Consider the following 25,815-nt stretch of genomic DNA (forward strand, 5'->3'; position numbering starts at 1 on the left):
AAAAAAAACGTTTTGAGTAGACTATAACAAAAAGTAGCCACCCAGATTGTTTTATTCATTGTGGTAGCCCCTTGCTCACAAAAAGGTTGGAGACCCCTGCTCTAAACATCTAAAATGATCTTTATTTGAACGTTTTCTGAGAGGTGTAGTAGCCTACCGTCCTAAATGCTTAATCTAATCCACAATCTTAATTATCCACATGCTGACTGACAGATCCAAAGCGTGGACAGACACACGAGCCCTTGACCCCGATATATACAGTAGACATACACACAGAATTACAATTTTTAAGGTGACATAGAATGATTGAACGGAGTATTTATCCTTGTTCTGTGATGTGACATGTAGACAAAAAAAAATTGTTTGGGTCTGTAATGCCTTAGAAGCTTCCTAAAAACCTCTCTCAGATAGCTCTATTATGGTGGGGGATTTTAAACAAGTGGTTTTGCACCTATTTGGCTCCCCCTACTGGCTTAACTTGCAATCTCATTACTGATTGGCTGTCTTTGCTGCTACTCAAAAAATGTAGCCAATTATTTTAAAGTGGAGGGGCAGTGAGATGCCTATGATGTCATAAGCATCAGTTTTTCAGATTGGGCTGTTTTCTGGCTGACATTTTTAAAAGAGGAATTTCTATAAGACTGAGATGTTTAGCATGTTTAGCACTTTTTGTATGTTTGTGAATGCGGGTAGACTACCATTATTCAACAAAGACAAGGTAAAAATGGTTTTTCATTCTCTGTCCCCTTTAAAAATATCTGTTTTGAAAAGAATTCATGCAGATATAATCTGTTATGTCTTAAGTGAACTTTTGATTCACTGTTGGGAAAAATATCTGATGTGTAACATTATATTAGATGCTTGCATTACAGTAGATCTTAAAGCTGTCTGTCTCTATGTCAATCAAACAATAAAAGAAAGAGAAAATCGAAAATTTTTCCTATAGTATTGTTTTTGACTTTGTGTGTGCTAAATCTATTAAGTTTAACAATGATTTTAAGGTATGGATGCTGTGATTTTGTTTTTAAACCCTCAAAAATCTTTAACTCGATTTTTCTTAAAACTGACTTTGCTGACTCGATCACATAGAGCTCTGTCATTTTTTGTCAGATTCCAACAAATCATACATCGTTTTGAAGCTTTTTTAATAGGGAGTGAAATATATCCAAATATCAATAACTCATTTTGGCAGCATGGGTCACATTTGAAAATCTGGAATCTGGGGGTGGAAAAATCAAAACATTGAGAAAATCGCCTTTAAAGTTGTCCAAATGAAGTAAGCAACACCTATTACTAATGATAAATACATTTTTTATATATTTACTAAATATCTTGAACGAACATGATCTTTACTTAATATCGTAACGATTTTTGGCATAAACAAATCAATAATTTTGCATTGTTGGCTATTGCTACAAATATACCCATGCGTCATAAAACTGGTTTTGTGGTCCCGGGTCACATATGACCTCCCTTAAAGAGGCATTTGTGAATAACAATATTCAAATATTTTTAACCATGTAAACTGAAAGAAACATCTTAATGTTACAACCACAAGCACATTAAATGCTTATCACAAACCATACTGTAAAATACTGACCTAGTTTTTAACTATTTTGAATGTTACTACACCAAATTTCCTTGCAAAGAGGTTATCCAATCATGTTGATAAATATGTTACAAAATCTGTAGCCTTTTTGTGTCCGTGTTAAGCACAATGATGAATGTCGTTCACTAGTGTGTTAAACTGCACAGATGGCAGGTTGGAGGGAAAGATGATTGATATGTTATTGAATGAGATTAGATGTGACAAACTAGGAAGAGAAATAGAGAAAGACCGTTGCCAAGATTGTTCATTGCAGACGCTTGCTGTAACAATGAAGTGCGCGAAAGCAAGCAGCCTTGCATTAAAAGGTGTTGAGAGACTGCGTGAGCTTCATTTTCTGGGTTCCCTAACCTGAGCAGGGTCTAGAACTACAGAAGATGATGGAAGTCATCGACATGAGCCTTATTTGTCCATCGAAATGTTATATGAGAGGGCCACGTGGTCACGTCAACTAGGGAGAAATTTGGGGGTGGACCCAGATTCAATGACGCTGGGGTTTACGGTCAGTTAGGTCATGGGTCGAGTTCCATTATCTTCTGTTTGCTCCAGAAACCAGGAGAAAGGTACCTGAGAAGTGGACTGCTCACAGAGGCTCCGGGCTTTGACAGACTACTTTTGCCCCGTGGCTGTTTGCAATGAACAGAAGGGGTGAAAGAAAGAAAGAATGTTTCAGTCCAGGCAAATAAAGACAAAACTACTGATGAAGAAACCCAACAAAATCAAAATAAGGGGGTGACAGCATCTCTCAGGAGACAAGGAAACTGGTTCTTCACAAAGCACTTTTGCCAACATGCGATTTTTTCACATTTAAACCATTTAATAGTTGTATTAGTTTTAAACTGATTTGTTATAAAGATGAACATTGATGAGTTTCTGAGTTGACCAATCTTATGTCCGGGTCATATTTCATTTAAGAATAAATGATAGTTTGCCTAAAGACAATAAAACCTATTTTTATTTAGAGGTGGGAGATAAACCGGTAGACATGATATCAACCAGTACAGATTTTGGACTATCGCGTCTATTGAGGTTCTGCGCTCATTTCACGAAAACGTAACGTTTGCACGCCTATTTAAGCACCATACATAAAACAAGTGATTTTAAGCCATTGAAACCCAAAAAACTGGGCATGCATTTTTGCGTTTCTGTGTTAGATGAGCGTGAAACCCGCTCATTGAGCTTGTGAGCATTTTTGCTACTTTATTGGCCTTAAATATGTTTCAAAATGCAAGTATCTTTATAAACATGGTCTTAAGAAAAGAAAACGGCTGAAAAAAACGTGTGTAACAGTAAAATTGGATCCAGACTTTGGTCTTAAAGGGGAAGTTACCTAATTTTGCTCCTGTCTGTCACACTGCTCTTGACTAAATAACCTTTCAACCTTTAAAAAGATATATGTATATACCTTATTAAAAGACTGATACATATCATTATTATTAAATAAAATAACTCATATCATGATATACAATTTTGGTCATATGGTGCACCCTTATTTTGTTCTATACATGAAATCAAGAATAATATTTTCATGTAGATAAAAATTTCTAATGTTAATCACTTACAAAATAAAAGTTTGTGTTAGCATAATGTATGTGTGTGCACTGTGTGTAATTGTGATATATATATGCAATTAATCACGATTAATCGTTTGACAGCCCTAGCAAGTTATTCTTAAAACAAAATATTTATCTTCATAGCTTCTTATCAAAATGTAATTTAATTATCTGCTGATGTCATCAATCCCTTAACCTCTACTGTCCAATCACCTGGCTTCATTCTGGTGTGTTAAAAAGTAGCCAATTCTTTTCTTTAATTGTAAAGCAGTATTTTTAACTCTTTCCCCGCCGTTGACGAGTTATCTCATCGATTAAGAGAAAACATTTTCCTGCCAATGACGCCTTCCTGATGAGTTCTTGCGGTAATCTGTAATTCCGCTCTTACCCAATTTTATAAAAAAAAACTGAAGCAAAAACTAATTTTTATGTATGTTTTGATAACCATCCTTTTTTTCCATTTTGTTTGTTTGTTTGAAAGCAGAGGTCTGTTCTTTCATTTGATATATTTGTATGTTTATATATTTATAGGAGAAAATTTTCCTGAAAGGCATTTTGTGAAAACACAAAAAAGGGGCAACTTTTTAATAAAAGGCTGGCGGGGAATGAGTTAAGTGGGATGAGTTTAAATGCAAATCTAAAATGTTCTTTTTAACATGTATGATGTTAACCTGAAATGTGACCCAGACATGTATTCTGTAGATTTTGTAACAGAACCAGTATTCCTTGAATGCCATTGTGTGGGAATCTCTAATAAACATGAATGAAGGGGAAATGAACAGAGGAACCAACCAAGGCAGAATTATTTAGGGTTGGGATACAAGGGAATCGCTTATGTAAATGATGTCAAATGCACTTTGATCGATCAATGAAATAATGTGAATTTCCAGTACTGATTTGGCTCTTGTGCTAGAGGAGAGCATGCTGGGAACGAAGTTACGGAGCAAAAATACTACAGTGTGAAAGTGTGTATCGAGGGCCAGGCTTCAGGGACATTTGGTGCACAAGTGTCAAACTATCTCCACAACGTGACAAGCAAACGCTTTCGTCCTTGAAGAGCCGTACAGAACATGAGTGTGTTACCGATCGCTGGCGACTGGGAGTGCTGCGTCCAGACACGGGGCTCAGGGACCCTGATGTATCCAAATCATCAGTGGATGACCAGGATGATAAGTCCTAAAGTTTGTGTTTGAGTGTTGGGGAGAGAAACATAAATCAAGATGAGATTTGGTGCTGCATACAACAGATTTGGTAACATTTGGATGGAAACTCAAATTGACTGAAACTGTATTGAGGTCAGTATCTAACCTGCTGGCTGCTGGTGATGTCCAGTGTCTTCTGCAGCTCTCGAATGTCTCGCGTCACCTCTTTCAGCAAAATCTTGAGACGGTTCCCGATGACGTGAACCTTCTCCTTGGCTTCCAGACAGTCTGTGCCCTCCGAATGAACCAGCAGCTGTAGAGACGTGTCCTGCAGAGACGCCACCTTCAACTGCGTGTCCAACAACTCCCGACGGATTATCTGTTGGGTCAGATAATGCAAAAAATATTGCTGGTATAGTAGACAGCTGCACAGGTAAGCTTTGGGACAGTGCTGAAGCCTTAAACTAAAATAATTTGAAATATGATATGCAAGTCAAATGCTGTACAAACAGAATATGAGTAATGATTTATCAAAAGTGTTTTGTGATGTTCCTGTAAAGTATCGATGTCCTGAGTTTGATCAATAGGGACAATCTCATTTCTTCTGCGATCAATATTCTCCAACCACAGGAGAAGACCGTGACTCATCTCATGGAAATCCTGACGTTACAAAAACAAACAGTGCCAATGTTTTGACATTATTTCTTATAGTTGCAACTTGAACCTTAGTATTTGGTAGTATCTTTAACATAAGGTGTTTCTTGCCTGGCACTGCATCAGAGCTTCCTGTAGAGATCTCCTCCATGCATCCAATGAGCTGCCCAGATGTTCCCAGCGGTTATTCATCGCTTTCAACCGTTGTTGCAGGTCACGCGTCTCATCGCCGTCCGACTTCAGAAACTCTGCACTGCACAGGTTTATAGAGAGCACGATGGCCTTACGCTTATCCAGAGCTTTCTGCAGCTCCTACATAGAGTCCAGACAAAAAAGAGCCAATGACAAAACTACAGAACTACTAAACAATCTTGCCAGTGATTTTGTTTTACTTATTACAGCAAAGTTCTTTCAAAAGCTTTTTGAATCGGTTTGTCTGAATCAGATGAATAGTTTGTTTGTGAATCAGTCTGGCCAAATCAGTTGAATGGTTAATTTGTGAATCAGTCTGTCCAAATCAGATGAATGGTTAATTTGTGAATCAGTCTGTCTGAATCAGTTGAATGGTTCATTTGTGAATCAGTCTGGCCAAATCAGATGAATGGTTAACTTGTGAATCAGTTTGTCTGAATCGGTTGAATGGTTCATTTGTGTCCGAAACAGATTAGTGGTTCACTTGTGAATCAGTCTGTCTGAATCAGATTAGTCTTTCATTTGTGAATCAGCCCCGGCCAAATCAGATGAATGGTTATTTGTGAATCAGTCTGTCTGAATGAGTTGAATGGTTAATTTGTGAATCAGTCTGGGCAAATCAGAAAAATTGTTCACTTGTGAATTAGTAAGTCCGAAACAGATTAGTGGTTCACTTGTGAATCAGTCTGGCCAAATCAGATAAATGGTTTGTTTATGAATCAGTCTGTCTGAATCAGTTGAATGGTTCACTTGTGAATCAGTCTGTCTAAATCAGTTGAATGGTTCATTTGTGAATCAGTCTGGCCAAATCAGATAAATGGTTTGTTTATGAATCAGTCTGTCTGCATCAGTTGAATGGTTCACTTGTGAATCAGTCTGTCTAAATCAGATAAATGGTTTGTTTATGAATCAGTCTGTCTGAATCAGTTGAATGGTTCACTTGTGAATCAGTCTGGCCAAATCAGATAAATGGTTTGTTTATGAATCAGTCTGTCTGAATCAGTTGAATGGTTCACTTGTGAATCAGTCTGTCTAAATCAGTTGAATGGTTCATTTGTGAATCAGTCTGGCCAAATCAGATAAATGGTTTGTTTATGAATCAGTCTGTCTGAAACAGTTGAATGATTCACTTGTGAATCAGTCTGTCTAAATCTGTTGAATGGTTCATTTGTGAATCAGTCTGGGCAAATCAGATAAATGGTTCACTTGTGAATCAGTCTGTCTGAATCGTGAATCAGTTGGTCGGTATCAGATAAGTGGTTCATTTGTTAATTACTCTGGTCAAATCACATGAATGGTTTGTTTGAAAATCAGTTTGGCTGACTCAGATGAATATTTTGTTTGTGAATCAGTATGGCTGAATCAGTTGAATGGTTTACTTGTGAATCAGTCTGGCCAAATCAGATAAATGGTTTGTTTATGAATCAGTCTGTCTGAATCAGTTGAATGGTTCACTTGTGAATCAGTCTGTCTAAATCAGTTGAATGGTTCATTTGTGAATCAGTCTGGGCAAATCAGATAAATTGTTCACTTGTGAATCAGTCTGTCTGAATCATGAATCAGTTGGTCGGTATCAGATAAGTGGTTCATTTGTTAATTACTCTGGTCAAATCACATGAATGGTTTGTTTGAAAATCAGTTTGGCTGACTCAGATGAATATTTTGTTTGTGAATCAGTATGGCTGAATCAGTTGAATGGTTTACTTGTGAATCAGTCTGGCCAAATCAGATAAATGGTATGTTTATGAATCAGTCTGTCTGAATCAGTTGAATGATTTACTTGTGAATCAGTCTGGAAAAATCAGATGAATGGTTATTTGTGAATCAGCTGGATGGTTCATTTGTGAATCAGTCTGGGCAAATCAAATAAATGGTTCACTTGTGAATCAGTCTGTCTGAGCTTTGAATCAGTTGATCGGAATCAAATAAGTGGTTCATTTGTGAATCAGTCTGTCAAAATCAGAGGAATAGTTCACTTGTGAATCAGTCTGTCCAAATCTGATAAATAGTTCACTTGTGAATCAGTCTGTCTGAATCAGATTAGTCTTTCATTTGTGAATCAGCCCCGGCCAAATCAGATGAATGGTTATTTGTGAATCAGTCTGTCTGAATGAGTTGAATGGTTAATTTGTGAATCAGTCTGGGCAAATCAGAAAAATGGTTCACTTGTGAATTAGTAAGTCCGAAACAGATTAGTGGTTCACTTGTGAATCAGTCTGGCCAAATCAGATAAATGGTTTGTTTATGAATCAGTCTGTCTGAAACAGTTGAATGGTTCACTTGTGAATCAGTCTGTCTAAATCAGTTGAATGGTTAATTTGTGAATCAGTCTGGCCAAATCAGATAAATGGTTTGTTTATGAATCAGTCTGTCTGCATCAGTTGAATGGTTCACTTGTGAATCAGTCTGTCTAAATCAGATAAATGGTTTGTTTATGAATCAGTCTGTCTGAATCAGTTGAATGGTTCACTTGTGAATCAGTCTGGCCAAATCAGATAAATGGTTTGTTTATGAATCAGTCTGTCTGAATCAGTTGAATGGTTCACTTGTGAATCAGTCTGTCTAAATCAGTTGAATGGTTCATTTGTGAATCAGTCTGGCCAAATCAGATAAATGGTTTGTTTATGAATCAGTCTGTCTGAAACAGTTGAATGATTCACTTGTGAATCAGTCTGTCTAAATCTGTTGAATGGTTCATTTGTGAATCAGTCTGGGCAAATCAGATAAATGGTTCACTTGTGAATCAGTCTGTCTGAATCGTGAATCAGTTGGTCGGTATCAGATAAGTGGTTCATTTGTTAATTACTCTGGTCAAATCACATGAATGGTTTGTTTGAAAATCAGTTTGGCTGACTCAGATGAATATTTTGTTTGTGAATCAGTATGGCTGAATCAGTTGAATGGTTTACTTGTGAATCAGTCTGGCCAAATCAGATAAATGGTTTGTTTATGAATCAGTCTGTCTGAATCAGTTGAATGGTTCACTTGTGAATCAGTCTGTCTAAATCAGTTGAATGGTTCATTTGTGAATCAGTCTGGGCAAATCAGATAAATTGTTCACTTGTGAATCAGTCTGTCTGAATCATGAATCAGTTGGTCGGTATCAGATAAGTGGTTCATTTGTTAATTACTCTGGTCAAATCACATGAATGGTTTGTTTGAAAATCAGTTTGGCTGACTCAGATGAATATTTTGTTTGTGAATCAGTATGGCTGAATCAGTTGAATGGTTCATTTGTGAATCAGTCTGGCCAAATCAGATAAATGGTATGTTTATAAATCAGTCTGTCTGAATCAGTTGAATGATTTACTTGTGAATCAGTCTGGCAAAATCAGATGAATGGTTATTTGTGAATCAGCTGGATGGTTCATTTGTGAATCAGTCTGGGCAAATCAAATAAATGGTTCACTTGTGAATCAGTCTGTCTGAACTTTGAATCAGTTGATCGGAATCAAATAAGTGGTTCATTTGTGAATCAGTCTGTCAAAATCAGAGGAATAGTTCACTTGTGAATCAGTCTGTCCAAATCTGATAAATAGTTAACTTGTGAATCAGTCTGTCTGAATTGTGAATTTGTTGGTTCATTTGAGAATCAGTCTGGTCAAATCAGTTGAATATTTTGTTTGTGAATCAGTATGCTTGAATCAGATGACTATTTTGTTTGTGAATCAGTCTGGGCAAATCTGATAAATAGTTTACTTGTGAATCAGTCTGGGCAAATCAAATAAGTGGTTCATTTGTGAATCAGTCTGTCTGAATCTTGAATCAGTTGGTCGGAATTAAATAAGTGGTTCATTTGTGAATCAGTCTGTCCAAATTAGAGCAATAGTTCATTTGTGAATCAGTCTGTCCAAATCTGATAAATAGTTCACTTGTGAATCAGTCTGTCTGAACTTTGAATCAGTTGGTCGGAATCAAATAAGTGGTTCATTTGAGAATCAGTCTAGTCAAATCAGTTGAATATTTTGTTTGTGAATCAGTATGCTTGAATCAGATGACTATTTTGTTTGTGAATCAGTCTGGGCAAATCTGATAAATAGTTTACTTGTGAATCAGTCTGTCTGAATCAGATAAATATTTTGTTGTGAATCAGGCATCATTGGCTGTCACTGGCTGACCTTGAGTTTCTTGATGCGAAGCTCTATGGTCTGTAGGTCTGTGCTGATGTCCTGTCCTCGTTGTTGCTGAAGTTCTCCTTCTGCCTGCTCCATCCAGCTGCAGATGTTGTTCAGGTCCGAGTTAAACTGCTGCCACTGTTGCAGGTTCTGCTTCATGCGCAGTTCTTTACTGAGAGCCTGAGCCTGCAGGAACTCCCAGCGCTCGATGACACCTGCAGCACAACACACATTACTGAAGATTATTACACTAAATAGCACATAACAATGCTTATAACAGCTTATAACAATGATTTATCATTTGAGCTGTCGATATTGTGGGTAATATTGTGGGTTTGACTTCATCTGACTTCAACCCATGTAAAGACTTGGAGATCTCTAATGCACTGCATAAGGTTTGTTAATGACTCAAATGTACAAACACCATTAGTTAGGGTTACAAGTAATATGAAGATGTGTATTTATTTCAGTGGTGCAGAGTCTTGAGATGTTATTTTGTACCTGAGGTTTGAGACTCTGAGCTGTTGGGGTCAGCGAGACCTGATGCTGTGTCCTCATCATCTTTCAGGCTAAATCCCACACGCTTTACTGCATCTATACTGCCACGACATTCCTCCAACAGGCGCATCTGAGAGAATAAAACATACAAAAATATGAAATTTTTCATTTTCAATATGCCTATTTAAAGTAACCCCAAATCTTTAATCACTAAACCACCAGGACCTATAATAGTTGATAATTCTGACCACCTGATTAACCACAGATTTATTATCTTATGACTCACATATCCCATGTAAGTGGTGTCCAGCTCCGGGCCGGTGGGAGTTCGACTGCGGATGATGTTTTCGGTTTGCTGCAGATGAAAGCGACTGGTGTTGAGAGCTTTGTCCAGCTGTCTGATGTGAGTGTCCAGAGAGCCGCTGTCACCTGTACAGAGACAACACATGGGTTATTAATACAGAAGAGCTACGAGCTGTAGGACAGTCAGTCTGTTACTCATGCAGTGCACGATTAAAATCATTTTTTTAATCAACCAAACACAGTATTAAGTGCTTTTAGTCAAATTTATCATTAGTCACAGTAAATTACAATCAGAGTAAATATATGCACTGCTCTTTAAAAATGCAAAAATGCAAATGATATCAAAGATGCGTCACTGCTATTGCTATGAATGGGGAGATGGTTTTGGCTAGAGGGGATACAGCTACAGCCTAAATCTCGCGACATGTTGGGTTTAGGGTGAGGTTTGGGGGTAGGATTAAAGGGATAGTTCGGCCAAAAACGATATTAAACCCATGATTTACTCACCCCCAAGCTGTCCAAGTTGCATATGTCCATCGTTTTTCAGACAAACACATTTTCGGATATTTTAGAAAATATTTTAGATCTTTCAGTTGAATAAATGTAATGTTACGGGGTCCAGCCATAGTCCACGACTTTCAAGTCCAAAAAAGTGCGTCCATCCTTCACAAATAATGTCTGAAAAACGATGGACATATGCAACTCGGACAGCTTGGAGGTGAGTAAATCATGGGTTTAATAATCGTTTTTGGCCGAACTATCCCTTTAAGATGGAAACAGCGGTTCTGGCTAGATGGGATATAGCTACGGCCTAAGATTTCGGCATGTATCCCTTCTAGCCACAAAGGGGGAGATTGCAACGGTCAATATGGCTGCTCTAGTCCCACCTTCCAGTAAAATGAGCCAATCGAGAACCGTTAAAGAATGACACCCTCTGGTGGAGGGACGACAGGCGTTACAAATATAGTGGCGCAGTGACGCGACTTCCTTAAAAAGACTTTGGTGAAGAAAATAAGCTCTTTGACCAACCTGATCTCACGAATTTCCATGCTATAGTCACGAAATATTTTGCTCATTTATCTGTGTCATTGTCACAGATCTCTGCATTTTTCCGGGTCCGTACCACGGACATTCTTTTCCGTTTCAGTTTCACGTATTGGTTACACACTTGTTTTTCCTATTTTCTTACCATTGTCGCTTGGGTTTGGGGTTAGAACGACTTCCTGTTACATAAAATGACATCCTAACCCAAACCCAACTCTAACCCTAACGTCAGGCGACAATTGTTTAAAAATCCGAGGAAAAAAAAAATAGTAAACCAATAGTTAGTGACATCCTAACCCAAACCCCACATCTAACCCCAAACCCAAGTGACAATGGTTTAAAAATAGGAAAAACAATTGAGTAACCAATACGTGAAACTGACACGGAAAAGAAAGTCTGTGGTACAGACACAGAAAAATTAGCAAAATATTTCGTGACTATACCATGGAACTTTGTGAGATCATGTTGGCTTTGACACAGGGATTTAGATTCCAGAAAATCATTGGCAGTGTGAATGAACCAAAAATCAAACGATCTCAAACAAATCCCAAGCGCATTTTCCGTGTATTTTCCGTAAACATTGTCTGAAATGGATTTTACAGATTTTACATGCTCTGGATTTTACAGACATGGTCACATATATGCTTGACAAACCACTTTTATTTATTATGCATTTTTATACATAATTCATTTTTCTCTGATTATGAAATACTGTGAATAATGCCTTTAATGATTTTTGAAACACAAAGATTAGAAACCAAAGACAAACCCCAGAGTAAACACGTGGTACTACATGCAAACGTTGTAACTGTGGGTTCAAACCAGCTGCGTTGAAGGTGTCAAATTTGCGTCTTCTGCGTCTAGTTTGCCACTTGAACATTTTGAGTGTACTCGCTTCATTCGCGCATGAAAGCTGCGCGTGAAAGTCTAGTCATTCGAGACATTCACACGAAAATTTGCATCATGGGATGGGCTTCTGCGACTCCGCTCTCTTCCTGTAATCACGTCACTACTACAGCAAGCTCCTGATGGGTTAACACAGCACGTTTTTCCGACAAAGTTCAATTCGCACCTAGACGCGCGAATGAGGCGGAATAGCGTCTACCGTGCCGCGCTAAACGCCTCATTCGTGCCGACAGACGCGCGTCAACGCGTCTTCAAATTGCCTCTACCGCGGCTGGTTTGAACGCAGAATAAGAGTGATTGTTAAAGTGAATTTAAATTGTAAAGCAACACAAATCCACAAAGAACCATAAGAAAACACAGCCGACTGTCACAGCATACAGATCGGTGCTTCAGTTAGGTTTGTGAGTAGAAACTAAAGGTGAAAATCTCAGGCAACAGACGGGCGAGTAAATCTTAGATATCTGCTGCTGTTTCCTACCAGCGCTGGATCTCAGCGTTTGTTCAGTGAGCTTTAGATACGCTTCAGGACTCTCTGGAATCACTACATCTGGAGAGACACATATACATTGCATACAATACAAATATGGCTGAACCGCATTAAAACCACCAATTTCAGATGTGACATTGTGTCCTGTTTCATTTCCTTAATGCACAGACAAACAGGCCACATCTGACTTCATATACCGTAGTATTCATCCTTGATTTTCAGACTTTAGCCTGAAATTCACTTATATCCCCAGTTTCGCAATTTTATTATCCATTGCCATGTGAATCCACAGCACACACTGACCTGAGAGTGCCGATGCCGAGCCCTGCAGATACCCATCTTCTCCTTGATCTCCCGTCTCAGAGGACAAGGCTCTGCTGGCGCTCTCCAGTCCACGGCTCAGGTCGTAATCATGGTCCCACTCCAGAGGAATGGAGTCCACGCTGGCTGGAGTATCCCGGCCTGAGCGTTCGGTGCGCAGAGGGACGGCCAGCGACGCAGAGCGACTTGAGGACGGCAGAGGGGAATACAGGCCATCTCCCAAACGCTCGCTCCATGGAAAACTGGAGACGTCAGCCGATTCGTCCAGATCAAACTCACGGTCTGAATACGAGACGTCGTGCTCGTCCGTCAACTGGAACAGAAAGATGAGCTAGTTTTGTTCTGAAGACAAGATGTTTCTCACTTTTTTCATATATATATACTCTTAAAAATAAAGGTGATTCACAGTGAAGTCACAGAAAAACTATTTTTTGGTCCACTGGGTATATTTTTAGTGGCATCTAGTGGTGAAATTGTGAATATCGGCAAACGGCTCAGTCCACAGCTCACCCCTCTTTTTCGAAAGGCATAGAGAAGCTACGATAGCCACCACAGGACAAACATGTCATCGTTTTAGTCAACGGAATGATGAACAGATTTTACAAAACAGTTTGTCCGTTTACAGCTACTGTAGAAACATGATGGCGCAAAATTGCGACTCTTATATGGTGGTCATGGTTCGGTGCATGAATTTAAACAGAGAATACACAGTATGAAAAAAAAAAAAACTTGCGTGCAAAATAATTAATGTAATGTGGAACTACTGTTAGATACGCAGGTTCTTTATGGACAGCTAATCTGTAGCCCCGCTTTAACTCTGAAGCTGTATGCGCTCTATCAGAGCCCGTCTACATTCTCTGGCACTCTGCAGTTTTTTGTCACGTTGACGGTCTAGTGAGTGAGATAGCTGCGACAGCGAATATGGCAAATGGTGGTGAGGATCCGCCAGCCTCTTTAAAGCAACACCAAAGAGTTTTTTTTACCTTAAAATAACGTTTCCAAAAAAGTTTCAGTGGTTCATCCACACAAAACAGGGTGAATGGCAATTCACATTCGCTTTGCAGCCCTCTATCGGCCAAAACCGCACTAAAGAAGTTTCCAACCGTCGGGTAGCGGTCCTGTAGTTCGAGTGAAAACTACAAAAACTTGCTTTACGGCAGACCTACAATCCAATCAGAGCCAGCTATGCTGCAGTATTTACGACAGTGGTAATGAACAATTACGCTTCTAACCTGTAGGGGGAGCAAAGAGCCAGAGTTCTTTAGTGTTGCTTTAAGATCGCAAGTTTGCCAAAACTTCACTTTTCCAGTCAGTTACAGTAGTACAGGCGAGAGAGTGGTGGAAAAGACGAGGACTGGGTGTCGGCGTTGTTCAGCAGTTGTTGGGTATGTGAGTGGAAATACATCTAATCAGGGCTCTCAAGTCTCACGCATTCACCATGAGACACATGCATTTCAGTCAGTTCGCACGCCACACCTTGTATTTCTCACGCTGAGAAGTAGGAGATACATTGTCCTGCTATATACAATTAATAGACGAAGTGCAGGCATATGCAGGGCACTTCTGTCGAGTTCAGCTGCATTCAGTTTTTTAAGTGTGCTCAACTTTACGCAGCGCCATCAGCATCAGAGTACCTCGAGAAATCTTGCAGAGGAGGCTGATTTCAAAATACTCTCGCGTTACTGTGACGTCATCCACTTGTCGTTTTTGCAGCGCCTCATGAAGTCGTACACACCTATTAATGCATCCTACAAGCCTACATTTTTTTTGTTCTTTAGTACATTAATATGAAATAAATGTGCTAAAATGTAATTTAAAAATGTATTTAGGTAACTTGTAATACATTTGAAACCCATCTTTGTATGAAAGATTAGTGTAAGTTTATAAATTTTTGTTATACGAGATAGTATGTTAAATGCATTTCAGTTCATATTCAGAACATCTCAAAATAACACAGATAAGGACACCTATGTTTTTAAGATTATCTTAAGTACTAAAAACTTTTTTATTTTTTAAGCAGAGGGTATGTTCTTTCATTTAATATATTGTATGTTTATATATTTATAATATATAATTTTCTGGTAGGCATTAAACTTTAGTTAAAATCATAAAAAAAATGCTGGCACTGGCTGGCAACTTTTTTAAAACGCTGGCGAACAAAGAGTTAAAGGCATCATTATCAAAATTAAATTAACTTTTAAATTAAATTGTAAATAATGTCAATCCAAGACAGCCCTTGACATCTATAATTTTACCGGTAATCGTATAAGTTTCTTGTAGTAACGCTCCACGCGTCCGAACACTTCCTGACAGTAGCGCTGTAGTTCCTCAAGCTCCTCCTCGATCACGGCAGCGTCTATCGGCTCGCTCTTTTCTAACAGAGCTTCACCCTGCTGGAATATGTGATCGATCTTAGTTGTGTTCAGACTGATCTCCTGTTGAAAGACCTGGAGAGAGCAGAACGACACGCGATGAGAATGAAACACGAGCACATGTGTTGAATGTTTTGAGTATCGATCAGGCACTAACCCTCAGCTGTTTGATTTTGTCTTGGACGTCACATTCAGCGAAATGCTCGATGTTTGTTAACTGCAGGTCCATCTCGGTCAGCCACACCAAGATAGAGTCTCTCGCCGCCTCAAACTCCTCACGCTGATTTATGAAGTGCTGCCGGGGGGAAAAAATCCTTGTTGTGTCTAATAACTGATCGTATTTATAAAAGGATGTCTTTAATTCTTTGTGCTCTTCAAAATTGCATTTCTTTGTAAACAATAGTTGTGGCCTACATTGCATTTGATAAAACAAGTGCGGTGATGATAGTTATTACAATGTGAACCAATTTTTAATCCTGACAGGTCCCAGTACCTTTAGTCGGCGCAGGACAGACCCAACGCGCCTCTGTAGGTTATCCCAGCGCTGGTTGGCGTTATGTGCCATCTCTCGCAGGCTGCACGCCGTATCGGTGCGATTCTCACGTGCCAGACGTTGATATTGTTTATTGATCAGCTCCAGTTGCGTCAAACCTTCATGCACCTGCCGCTGGAAAGTCTATAAGACACAGAAAGTTAACTTGATAAATGGAGACCTAAATCTGTTTAGTAAGATCTCGCTGGACGAATCTCACCTCAAACCTCTTCAGCTCTTCTTTGGCGACGGTGTAAAGGACACCGGAGGAGTTGGAGAGTGCTGCGGTCTTCTCCGACGTCAGGAGCCACTCATCAAACTGAGAGAAATCATCCAGAAACTTCTGCCACAGACGCCACGTCTCCTCAATCCTGTTTGCACAACAAATACATTATTCTGGTGTTCAATTGTTATACAGCAAAATTATTAATGTTTGGAGAAAAATATGGATTTTGTTGTACTATTTATTATTTAGCAGACGACTTCATCCAAGTATTTATTATCAGTCCAGACCCTTAACCATTACACCTCCACCAGTTATTTACTGTGCAGCCTGTATATTTGATTAAACGTATGAGCTTTGTGTTTCGTTTATCATTCATACTTGAGTCTCCTCTCCATAGACATGGCACAGATGGTTCTCCAGCGGCGGTCCAGGGTGCGCGTGGCCTGTTGGATGGAGTCACACTCCACGTCCGTAGCACAGGCGTCACAGTCGTGCAGCAGAACCTCACACAGGTTCAGTACAGATGCCACACCTGTGCTGTGCTTCTCGATGTCTTTCTGAAGCTCCTGTCAATAACGTGACGTTAGTGTCCATATGGTTTCATTAAATGTAAAAGGGTTAAAATTTCAAAATATATTTGCAGATTTCTTACAAACATTTTCTTTTTTGAGGACCAAGTCTAATTTCTGGTTTTATGTCATTTTGAAAGAATATTTGGGGGATAACTGCAAAAATGTCAATGTGGTGTGACCGGTCTCTGTCAATTGGTGTAACTAGTATTTTTTGAAATTTAAATATAAATATATTCATTAAAAAATGTGGAATAAAATATAAACATTTAGTTTAGTGTAATATGATTTTTTTACATACATTTTTACATAATTTGTCAAAGATTAATTAGAAAACAGAGCTGTTTTCAGCATATGTCTGGACAAATATTACGCATTAAAATTTACATTTAGAAATAGCTAATAAAATTATATTTTAAAATTATTTTTTTTTAATTAAGCTCACATGCCATCAAGATGGATAAAATATTTAATATTTCTCATTATTTGGCACAATTGGCGGTTACACCATTTGACATTTCCAGGTCCATTCAGTCAATGTGGTGTAACCGGTCTATGTCAATTGGTGTAACTAGTATTTTTTGAAATTTAAATATAAATATATTCATTAAAAAATGTGGAATAAAATATAATCATCTAGTTTAGTGTAATATTATTTTTTACATACATTTTTACATAATTTGTCAAAGATTAATTAGAAAACAGAGCGGTTTTCAGCATATGTCTGGACAAATATTACGCATTAAAATTTACATTTAGAAATAGCTAATAAAATTATATTTTAAATTGATTTTTTTTTTAATTAAGCTCACATGCCATCAAGATGGATAAAATATTTAAAATTTCTCATTATTTGGCACAATTGGCGGTTACACCATTTGACATTTCCAGGTCCATTCAGTCAATGTGGTGTAACCGGTCTATGTCAATTGGTGTAACTAGTATTTTTTGAAATTTAAATATAAATATATTCATTAAAAAATGTGGAATAAAATATAAACATTTAGTTTAGTGTAATATGATTTTTTTACATACATTTTTACATAATTTGTCAAAGATTAATTAGAAAACAGAGCTGTTTTCAGCATATATCTGGACAAATATTACGCATTAAAATTTACATTTAGAAATAGCTAATAAAATTATATTTTAAAATGATTTTTTTAAAATTAAGCTCACATGCCATTAAGATGGATAAAATATGTAATATTTCTCATTATTTGGCACAATTGGCGGTTACACCATTTGACATTTCCAGGTCCATTCAGTCTTAACTTTCATAAAAATAGTGCAAATGTAATTTTTTTTGCATAACATTAACATAAATACCCTGTGCACTGAAATAAACCTGATGCGTGTTTTTAAAACAAGTTAAAAAAAAAAGGAATTTCTCATCTTGCCAAACCATTTTTGTCACTGATTCAGATATAGATCAGACCTCATTATTTATCCAATTCAAATACATAGTGGTTTATTTTCCTATGTATGAATGTGTACCTGCTGCAGGTCCAATTTTCTCTGGATCTCCTGGTAGTCACAAGTGTCATAGATGATGGGACGGGACAGCTCGGTCTCGATGTGGGAGAGCCAGGAGCGCAGGTTACTCATGTTCTTATCCAGCTGTTGTACGGCGACCAGAGTCTCCCGAAGCTTCTTCACCCTAATAAGAAGAGAAGTCACTTGATCGGTGATTTTAGACTTTTTACAATTTAGTAAAGTTAGTGGCAAATAGCTAGTCCCCCCCATATTTCATTCCTATATTTCTTCTGTGATGTTGGAAAAAGAGCATCACCATTTGTGACTGGGTGTATTTGTAGCAACAGTACATTGTATGGGTCAAAATTTTCTATTTTTTAATGCCAAAAATCATTAGAATATTAAATAAAGACCATGTTTCATAAAGATATTTAGTAAATTACCCATGTAATTATATATCAAAAATGTATTTATCATTAGAAATATGTGTTGCTAAGGACTTCATCTGGACAACTTTAAAGGTGATTTTCTCAATATTTCGATTTTTTTGCACCCTTAGATTCCAGTTTTTCAAATAGTGTATCTTGGACAAATACTGCCCTATCTTATTTATTCAGCTTTCAGAAAATGTATACTTTTTTTTTTTTTTTATTGACCCTTATGGCTGGTTTTGTGGTCCAGGATAATCATATTTATGAAATATCTTGGGTTAAATACGAATACAAATGAAAGTCTCTTCGGTGGAAAAATCATCAGCATGTGTTAAACATGTAAATATCGCTTATAATGTTTAAGGAATATTCCATTTTCTTAAAAGAAAAATCCAGATAATTTACTCACCACAATGTCATCCAAAATGTTGATGTCTTTCTTTGTTCAGTCGAGAAGAAATTATGTTTTTTGATGAAAACATTGCAGGATTTTTCTCATTTTAATGGACTTTAATAGACACCAACATTTAATACTTAACTCAACACTTAAAAGTTTTTTTCAACGGAGTTTCAAAGGACTATAAACAATCCCAAACGAGGCATAAGGGTCTTATCTAGCAAAACGATTGTCATTTTTGACATTAAAAATAACAAATATACACTTTTAAAGCCCAACTTTTTGTTTAGGTCCGGTCCAGCGCGACCTAACGTAAATGCGTAGTGACGTAGGGTGGTCATGTGTTACATATATAAAACGCACATTTGCAGACCATTTTAAACAATAAACTGCCACAAAGACATTAATTAGTATCAAGTGACATACAACAACGTAGGAACGGTCCTCTTTTAACACATTTGTAAACACTGGTGCGGAGTTTCGTGTTCGTCCTCTGTGACCTCTTGACGTGATGACGTATTGCGTCGGGTCACGCTAGCGCATGACGACCGGATCTAAACGAGAAGTTGTGCTTTAAAAGTGTATATTTGTTATTTTTAATGTCAAAAATGACAATCGTTTTGTTAGATAAGACACTCATGCCTCGTTTGGGATTGTTTATAGTCTTTTGAAACTCCGTTGAAAAAAACTGTTACGTGTTGAGTTAAGTGTTAATTGTTGGTGTCTATTAAAGTCCATTAAAATGAGAAAAATCCTGCAGTGTGTTCCTCAAAAAATATAATTTCTTCTCGACTGAACAAAGAAAGACATCAACATTTTGGATGACATTGTGTTGAGTAAATTATCTGGATTTTTCTTTTAAGAAAATGGAATATTCCTTTAAGTATCTTGCTGAAGAGCCTAACAGCGATAGCTGTGGGAAGTGACCCTGCAACCTTTCATATTTAAATATAGTTTTCTGAAACTTTCACAAAATTATACATTTTAAATACACAAAATCATAAAACTTACAATTAAATACAATTAAAGATTAATAAACCTCTATCCCACAGTGTCGAACCTGCAACCTTTCAATTTCCAGCTACCATATCATCACAAAAAATAACGTTTTTTGGTGTTCGGTTCTCCATAAACCCACGACAATAAAAAGATGAAAACATTCAAAAAGGTTTTGTCGCCGTTTTTTTCATTTATAGATAATAACAAACAAGATTTCAATGATATTTTGACCATTGAACTAGGACATGTCCCCGCATTATCATGACGTGAACCACTGTCTGTGTTTGGTACCTGGCTCCTATGAGGTCCAGCAGGTGCTGCCAGCGCTCATTGACTTTGCCGAGTTTGTGTTCGATGTCGGAGGCTTTGCTTTCATGGCTCGCTCGAGCTAAACGCTCCCCGAGCTCCTGGAGCTCATATTTGTTCTCCTCCGCAGCTGTAACCTCCTCCTGATAATCCTGATGTGAAGAAAATAATAGAGTGCAGATATCAGAAATCTCCCAGATTTTCCATGAATGGGAATTTAGTTACAAACCCCTCTCACAAATGTCCATAAAAAAGCACGGTTATTATACAGTAGTTTGTGGTTAAATCATATTGCTCAGCACTTTCATCAATAACAAAAAAAAATGATTTTCACGTTTGTCTATTATCAGATGCAGTGCTTGAATGCATGAATACACACTTAAAACAGCATTAAGGAAGGTTTATAAGTTACCTTTCTCAGTTTCTCAATCATCTCTTCTATGCTGACGTCTCCATTTTTGGAAACTTTACTTTCCATGCGAGTCAACCAATCGCACAGCTCCTTATATTTGCCATTGAAGATCGCCCATTCATTCAGCTTCTCGCTCACCTGCTGCCTGCGCAGACACAACTGCACAAACACACAAACATTTAATATGTTATAAAGTAACCGTGAAGAAGTATTGCAACTACATTTAAATAAAAAATACGACGCTGTTTGAATAAATAAAATGCATTCAGCGTCAACACAAACTGCTCTTTTAAAGAAAGGCATCGTAAGATGGCATAGTTAAGAAAAAATGCATCTCATACTTACAAGAAGATCATTAAACACAGCATAAGACGTCTTAACACCCAGAACATGAGCAGTGAAATCTGTCAACTGAGACACCAAATGTGCATTCACATCCTGTGGTTGATCTCTTCGCTCAACGGATGCCACAAACATGCGCAAAACAACCCTCTCGCTCAGCACTTTAGTTTCATCTTCAGAGATTATTTTAAGCTTACAAAAACAGCATAAAGACAAACTATAGCACTGCCGTTTACAGACATATCTGACTGTGGAACAGTAAACCTCCACTTAGTTTTTATACTTAAACGTGCCCTTAAACAACACTATCTATGCCTCAACATTTTGGCTATCATGATAAAAACAGTGCCACCTACAGAGAGCCAATATAAAGACCAGCAGACGTCACCTAATGCACATGAAATGTTGGCAGTGCCATATTAGAAGGAAAGTGGACCATACGGTGTGTCAGGAGATGTGTTTGTGATGTACCTGATGACAGATCTCCTCCCACTGTCGATGTAAGAGCTCAATTCGTTCCTGCAGTACACACAGATCCTCAGGACTGATGTAACTCGACAGAGACTCTCTCAACACCGTCAGGTGAGTAAGATCTTCTTTCCATCCATCAAACATACTCTCCAGGTCCTGAAGAACACGGGTATAGATATTTCAAACACTTTCAGGTTTACCTGAGACCGGGTGTCTAACTATCTAATATAATGCATATTTGTTTTCTTTAAGATTACAATGAAATCAGAATTGACCTGATTTGCTGATTTCTTTAAATCTCGACCCTGTACACATTTAGGATGTCTGACACACCCGATTCAAATGACAGAGTCACTAACTAATGATTTAGATGAGCTAGATTAAGTTTTAAAAATGTTTTTGTAAGCTTTTATCAAAGTTAATCATAGTAACTTTCTGTAACAACTTTTCTACTGATATAACCAAGACCATCTATGCAAGGGAAAGTAATATTAGGCAATAGTATAACAATCTACTCTTCATATTCCGATCAAACACCAATACACTTAAAAAAAAAAATGTGTTGCTTCATCTTTAATAATATTAACTCTTTCCCCGCCATTGATGAGTTATCTAGTCAATTAAGAGAAAACATTTCACTGCAAGTAACGCTTTCCTGACTGAGTTTTTACGTTAATCTGTAATTCTGCCATTATCCATTAGATGGTGGTCTTACCTAATTTATAAACTCCGTGTAGGTTTTGATCCGTCGTTCTGAATCTAATCTCTAACAAAATTCTTTTACAAAAATGCAATTATTTCAGCTTTTTGCTCAAAATTTGGTGTTTTTGAAGAAACCAACCCATATTTGAGAGGTGATAAAAAAGAACTAATCAAGGTAGGATGAAATGTTTTTTTGTTCTTTGATTAAAAGCAGAAGATCTGTTCTTTCATTTGATTTATTGTATGTTTATATATTTAAAGAAGAACATTTTCTGGAAGGGGTTAAACGTTTGTAAAAATCATGAAAAATGCTGGCACTGCCTGGCAACTTTAAAAAAAAACGCTGGCAAGTGTTCGTGCTGCCTTAAAATTTTCAGTTAATTCAACATAAAAATATTAGTTAATTCAAAAAAGTTGTGTAAATATGTTAAACTAATATTTGTAAGTTGTATTAACTCAAAATTTAAATGTTTAACTCTTTCCCCCGCCACTGAAGAGTTATCTCGTCAATTAAGAGAAAACATTTCACTTAACACTTTCCTGACAAGTTTTTATGGTAATCTGTAACTCTGCTATTATCCACTAGATGGCGCTCTTACCCAATATAAAAATGAAGCAAAAACTAATTTATTTAATTTTAAACTCTGTGTATGTTTTGATCTTCATTCTGAATCTAATCTCTAACAAAATTCCTTTACAAAAATGCAATTATTTCAGCTTTTTGCTCAAAATTTTGTATTTTTGAAGAGGTTATATAAAAAGAAAACAAATGAAGATAGAATGAATTTTTTTCCCCTGTTTGGTTTGTTTGTTTGAAAGCAGAGGGTCTGTTCTTTAATCTGATATATTTGTATGTTTATATACTTATAGAAGAACATTTTCCTGGAGGGCATTTTATGAAACGTTTGTGAAAATAACAAAAAATGCTGACGGGCAACTTTAAAAAAAAAAAGGCTGGCGGGGAATGAGTTAAGTTGAAACAACAAACATTTTTTACAGTGTTGACCAAAAGTCCCACAAAAAAAAGACTTGAACTTGAAATTGAGGTGTGCACAACTGATAAACAAAGATACCTTGCATCGCATCTGTTCAGACTGAAGCTCCTCATGGTGATCTGGCAGCGCTTGAGAGAGTTGACGTTTAAAAGCTCTCAGTTTCTCCAGAGATCCTCCGATCCCCTTCTCACATCTCTCCCAGTCCTGCAAACAGACATCAATAGACCTGTGTGATTTCTTACTTTATCTGAAATCAGCCTACTGTACTTATTTATATATTCTTTTTTGAACTGATTCTTTTTCAATGATTCAATTAAAATGATTCCTAAGTGTTTGGAAATCACTGGATTGCAAGTGAGGGGGTTTGTTTGAAGGGTAATATGTTTGAAATGGGTTTGAGAGTAAAACTATAGGGTGATATGTTTAATATGTTAGCTAAAAGCATAGATTGTAAGCAACTAAAAATGAAAAATTTGATTTTACAAAAACAAACATCAAACTGGAATACATGAATTCATATAAAATGCAACAAATGCACACCTTATAAAGGTGCAAGTTAAAAACAATTTCTGTGAAAATGTCAGGGTCACGTTTAGTAAAAATAATATATAACAATTAAATCATAAAACGTAAATAAATCATTTTAAAACTAAAAAAATCTGAAAACTGAGAACTCATGCAAAATGGACAGATAGGTTTTTATGTAACCAATCAAAGAAAATTACTAGATAAAGGTCCAATAACAGGTATTAAGACAAGAGTAAAATATCACTAATAAAAACTTTAAAACGGATAAAACATTTTTTAATTAAACATGCTAATTAAATTATTTGAAATATTTACTTAAAATCTTAGGGGGTACTTCAAGTAAATAGTTTAGGTCAAGGGGGCTCGGCTGAAATATTGCAACTGTAACATAACTTAAAGGTGCTGTGTGTAGATTTTAGTGGCATCTAGTGGTAAGATTGCAAACTGCAACAAATGCTCAGTCCACAGCTCACCCCTCTCTTCCAAAATGAATAGAAAAGTACGATAACGACGATTTGAGACTACGAAGTGACGAAACACGCTCTGTAGAGCAGTTTGTCCGTTCAGGCCTACTGTAGAAACAAAAGGGTCTGAAATGGCGACTTCCATGTAAATGGACCCACAGTGTATGTAGATAAAAATGGTTCAATCTTATAAAAACAATACAGTTCATTATATAAGGTGTTTATACACCACTGATAATATAGTTATGTAGATTATATTGCATTTCTGTCAAGAGCTCCTCCTAAAAGTTACACAGTGCACCTTTAATATTTACAAATGTACAAAGAACTGTTGAAAGGAATCAGATCACTAAAACAAATCGACATTTTCAACTTTAGACTGAGAGTAGGTGTGTTACCCTGAGAAGGACAGCCAACTCTTTCTTCTGCTCCTCCAGACGGGTGTTAGCGAGTCTCCAGCGCTCTTGTATGTTCATCAACTCCTCCTGTAAGGAGGCTTCAGCCCGTGAATCTGCAGACAGAAGCAGCTGTCTCCCCGCCTCCACCGTTAGGATATAACTGCCCTGCTGTCTCAGCAGAACCTTCTCTCTCAGCTACAGGAACATCAACAACATCAACACAGGCATATAATCACATCAACCTGTGAAATGCAGAAGAAGTTACAATGTCTTACTTGTACAGCGTCCAGCATTGCTCGGGCCTGCTGCAGAGGAACAGGCGCTCCTGTTCGCAGAGTCTCGGCCTGATGAGAAACCTCAACCAGCCACTTTCTGAGCTTCTCCACCATCTCTCTGTAACGTTGCCACTGACGCAGGAGACCGTCTATGATTCCCTTTCGCTGTTGAGCGCGTCTCACCACACCCTGCCACTGGTTACTGAGCAGAGACAACTTCATCCTGAACTCATCTCTAAAAATACACATGAAATAAGAAAAGAGAGATGTGAGAACTGGTTGATCTACTGATATATTTCAATACACACTTTGTATTGCTATCAATACAAATAAAATCAATAATCTTTTCTATTTAAAGTCCTATCTAAAAACATGTGGTGAGGTGTCAGATCTGCAGTACATTTGTTTTTTCAGGGTACTTTAAAGCACACATATTATGCAAAATCCACTTTTACAAAGTGTTTGGATTTGGCAGTTTGGCAGTGTGTGAACACAACAACCCTACAATGAAACAAATCCACCCACTCCTCCTTTTTAAATCCCAATTAAACCAAAGCAGTCCCATTAGATATGCTGTTTTAATTCTCTTGTTAATGTGACATCACACAAACAAAGCTCCGCCCATGGCCACAGACTGGTTAATTTGACCCAAAAGCTTTTATAAATCTCTTTGTTAGCACCTTGTAACGCTAATGCAGCTAAAATATACTATTGCCTCAGACTGTATTCACAGGAACCAGATCTATTTTTACTGAAAGCCCTCGCTCTCTCTTTTGGTAAGGGAGCAAGGAGCTGTAGCCAAACATATTTAATATTAACAAGATGGGACACTGGTATTGATATGAATGGGGGAGATCGCAAAAGGTCAGAATGGCCGTTCTAGTCCCACCTCCCAGTAAAAAGAGCCAATCGTCCATCGAAATCCTCTGGGAGAGGAACTTTGCGCATGCGCAGAATCGACAGGTCTTGTTTGTCTTGGGGCAGAGTGACGCAACTTCCTTAACTCATTCCCCGCCAGCCTTTTTATAAAAAGTTTCACAAAATGGCTTTCAGGAAAATTTTCTTCTAGAAATATATAACAATACAAATATATCAAATT

At 37.4% G+C, this 25,815-nt stretch overlaps 1 protein-coding gene across 5 annotated transcripts in view; it reads right to left on the reverse strand.

Moving 5' to 3' along the window:
• Positions 1-25,815, reverse strand: part of syne1b (spectrin repeat containing, nuclear envelope 1b) — a 135,826-nt gene that overhangs the window by 3,006 nt on the left and 107,005 nt on the right. For 2 of the 5 annotated variants that reach the window (XM_073869946.1, XM_073869944.1), the window contains 22 exons: positions 24,717-24,951; positions 24,442-24,636; positions 23,130-23,255; positions 21,355-21,510; positions 20,542-20,700; positions 20,115-20,281; positions 18,018-18,180; positions 16,330-16,517; positions 15,946-16,096; positions 15,687-15,869; positions 15,351-15,488; positions 15,077-15,268; positions 12,804-13,134; positions 12,492-12,560; positions 10,047-10,189; positions 9,764-9,890; positions 9,266-9,477; positions 5,067-5,267; positions 4,829-4,961; positions 4,468-4,676; positions 4,243-4,335; positions 2,174-2,232 (listed from right to left, as the gene is read on the reverse strand). In XM_073869946.1, coding sequence (XP_073726047.1) covers positions 2,174-2,232; positions 4,243-4,335; positions 4,468-4,676; positions 4,829-4,961; positions 5,067-5,267; positions 9,266-9,477; positions 9,764-9,890; positions 10,047-10,189; positions 12,492-12,560; positions 12,804-13,134; positions 15,077-15,268; positions 15,351-15,488; positions 15,687-15,869; positions 15,946-16,096; positions 16,330-16,517; positions 18,018-18,180; positions 20,115-20,281; positions 20,542-20,700; positions 21,355-21,510; positions 23,130-23,255; positions 24,442-24,636; positions 24,717-24,951 — 3,630 coding nt within the window. The remainder of the gene's footprint in view (positions 1-2,173; positions 2,233-4,242; positions 4,336-4,467; positions 4,677-4,828; positions 4,962-5,066; positions 5,268-9,265; positions 9,478-9,763; positions 9,891-10,046; positions 10,190-12,491; positions 12,561-12,803; positions 13,135-15,076; positions 15,269-15,350; positions 15,489-15,686; positions 15,870-15,945; positions 16,097-16,329; positions 16,518-18,017; positions 18,181-20,114; positions 20,282-20,541; positions 20,701-21,354; positions 21,511-23,129; positions 23,256-24,441; positions 24,637-24,716; positions 24,952-25,815) is intronic. The other 3 variants (XM_073869947.1, XM_073869945.1, XM_073869948.1) reach the window with 2 other exon arrangements.

Source organism: Misgurnus anguillicaudatus, chromosome 7, assembly GCF_027580225.2.
Source record: "Misgurnus anguillicaudatus chromosome 7, ASM2758022v2, whole genome shotgun sequence".
NCBI classification, from domain to species: Eukaryota; Metazoa; Chordata; class Actinopteri; order Cypriniformes; family Cobitidae; genus Misgurnus; species Misgurnus anguillicaudatus.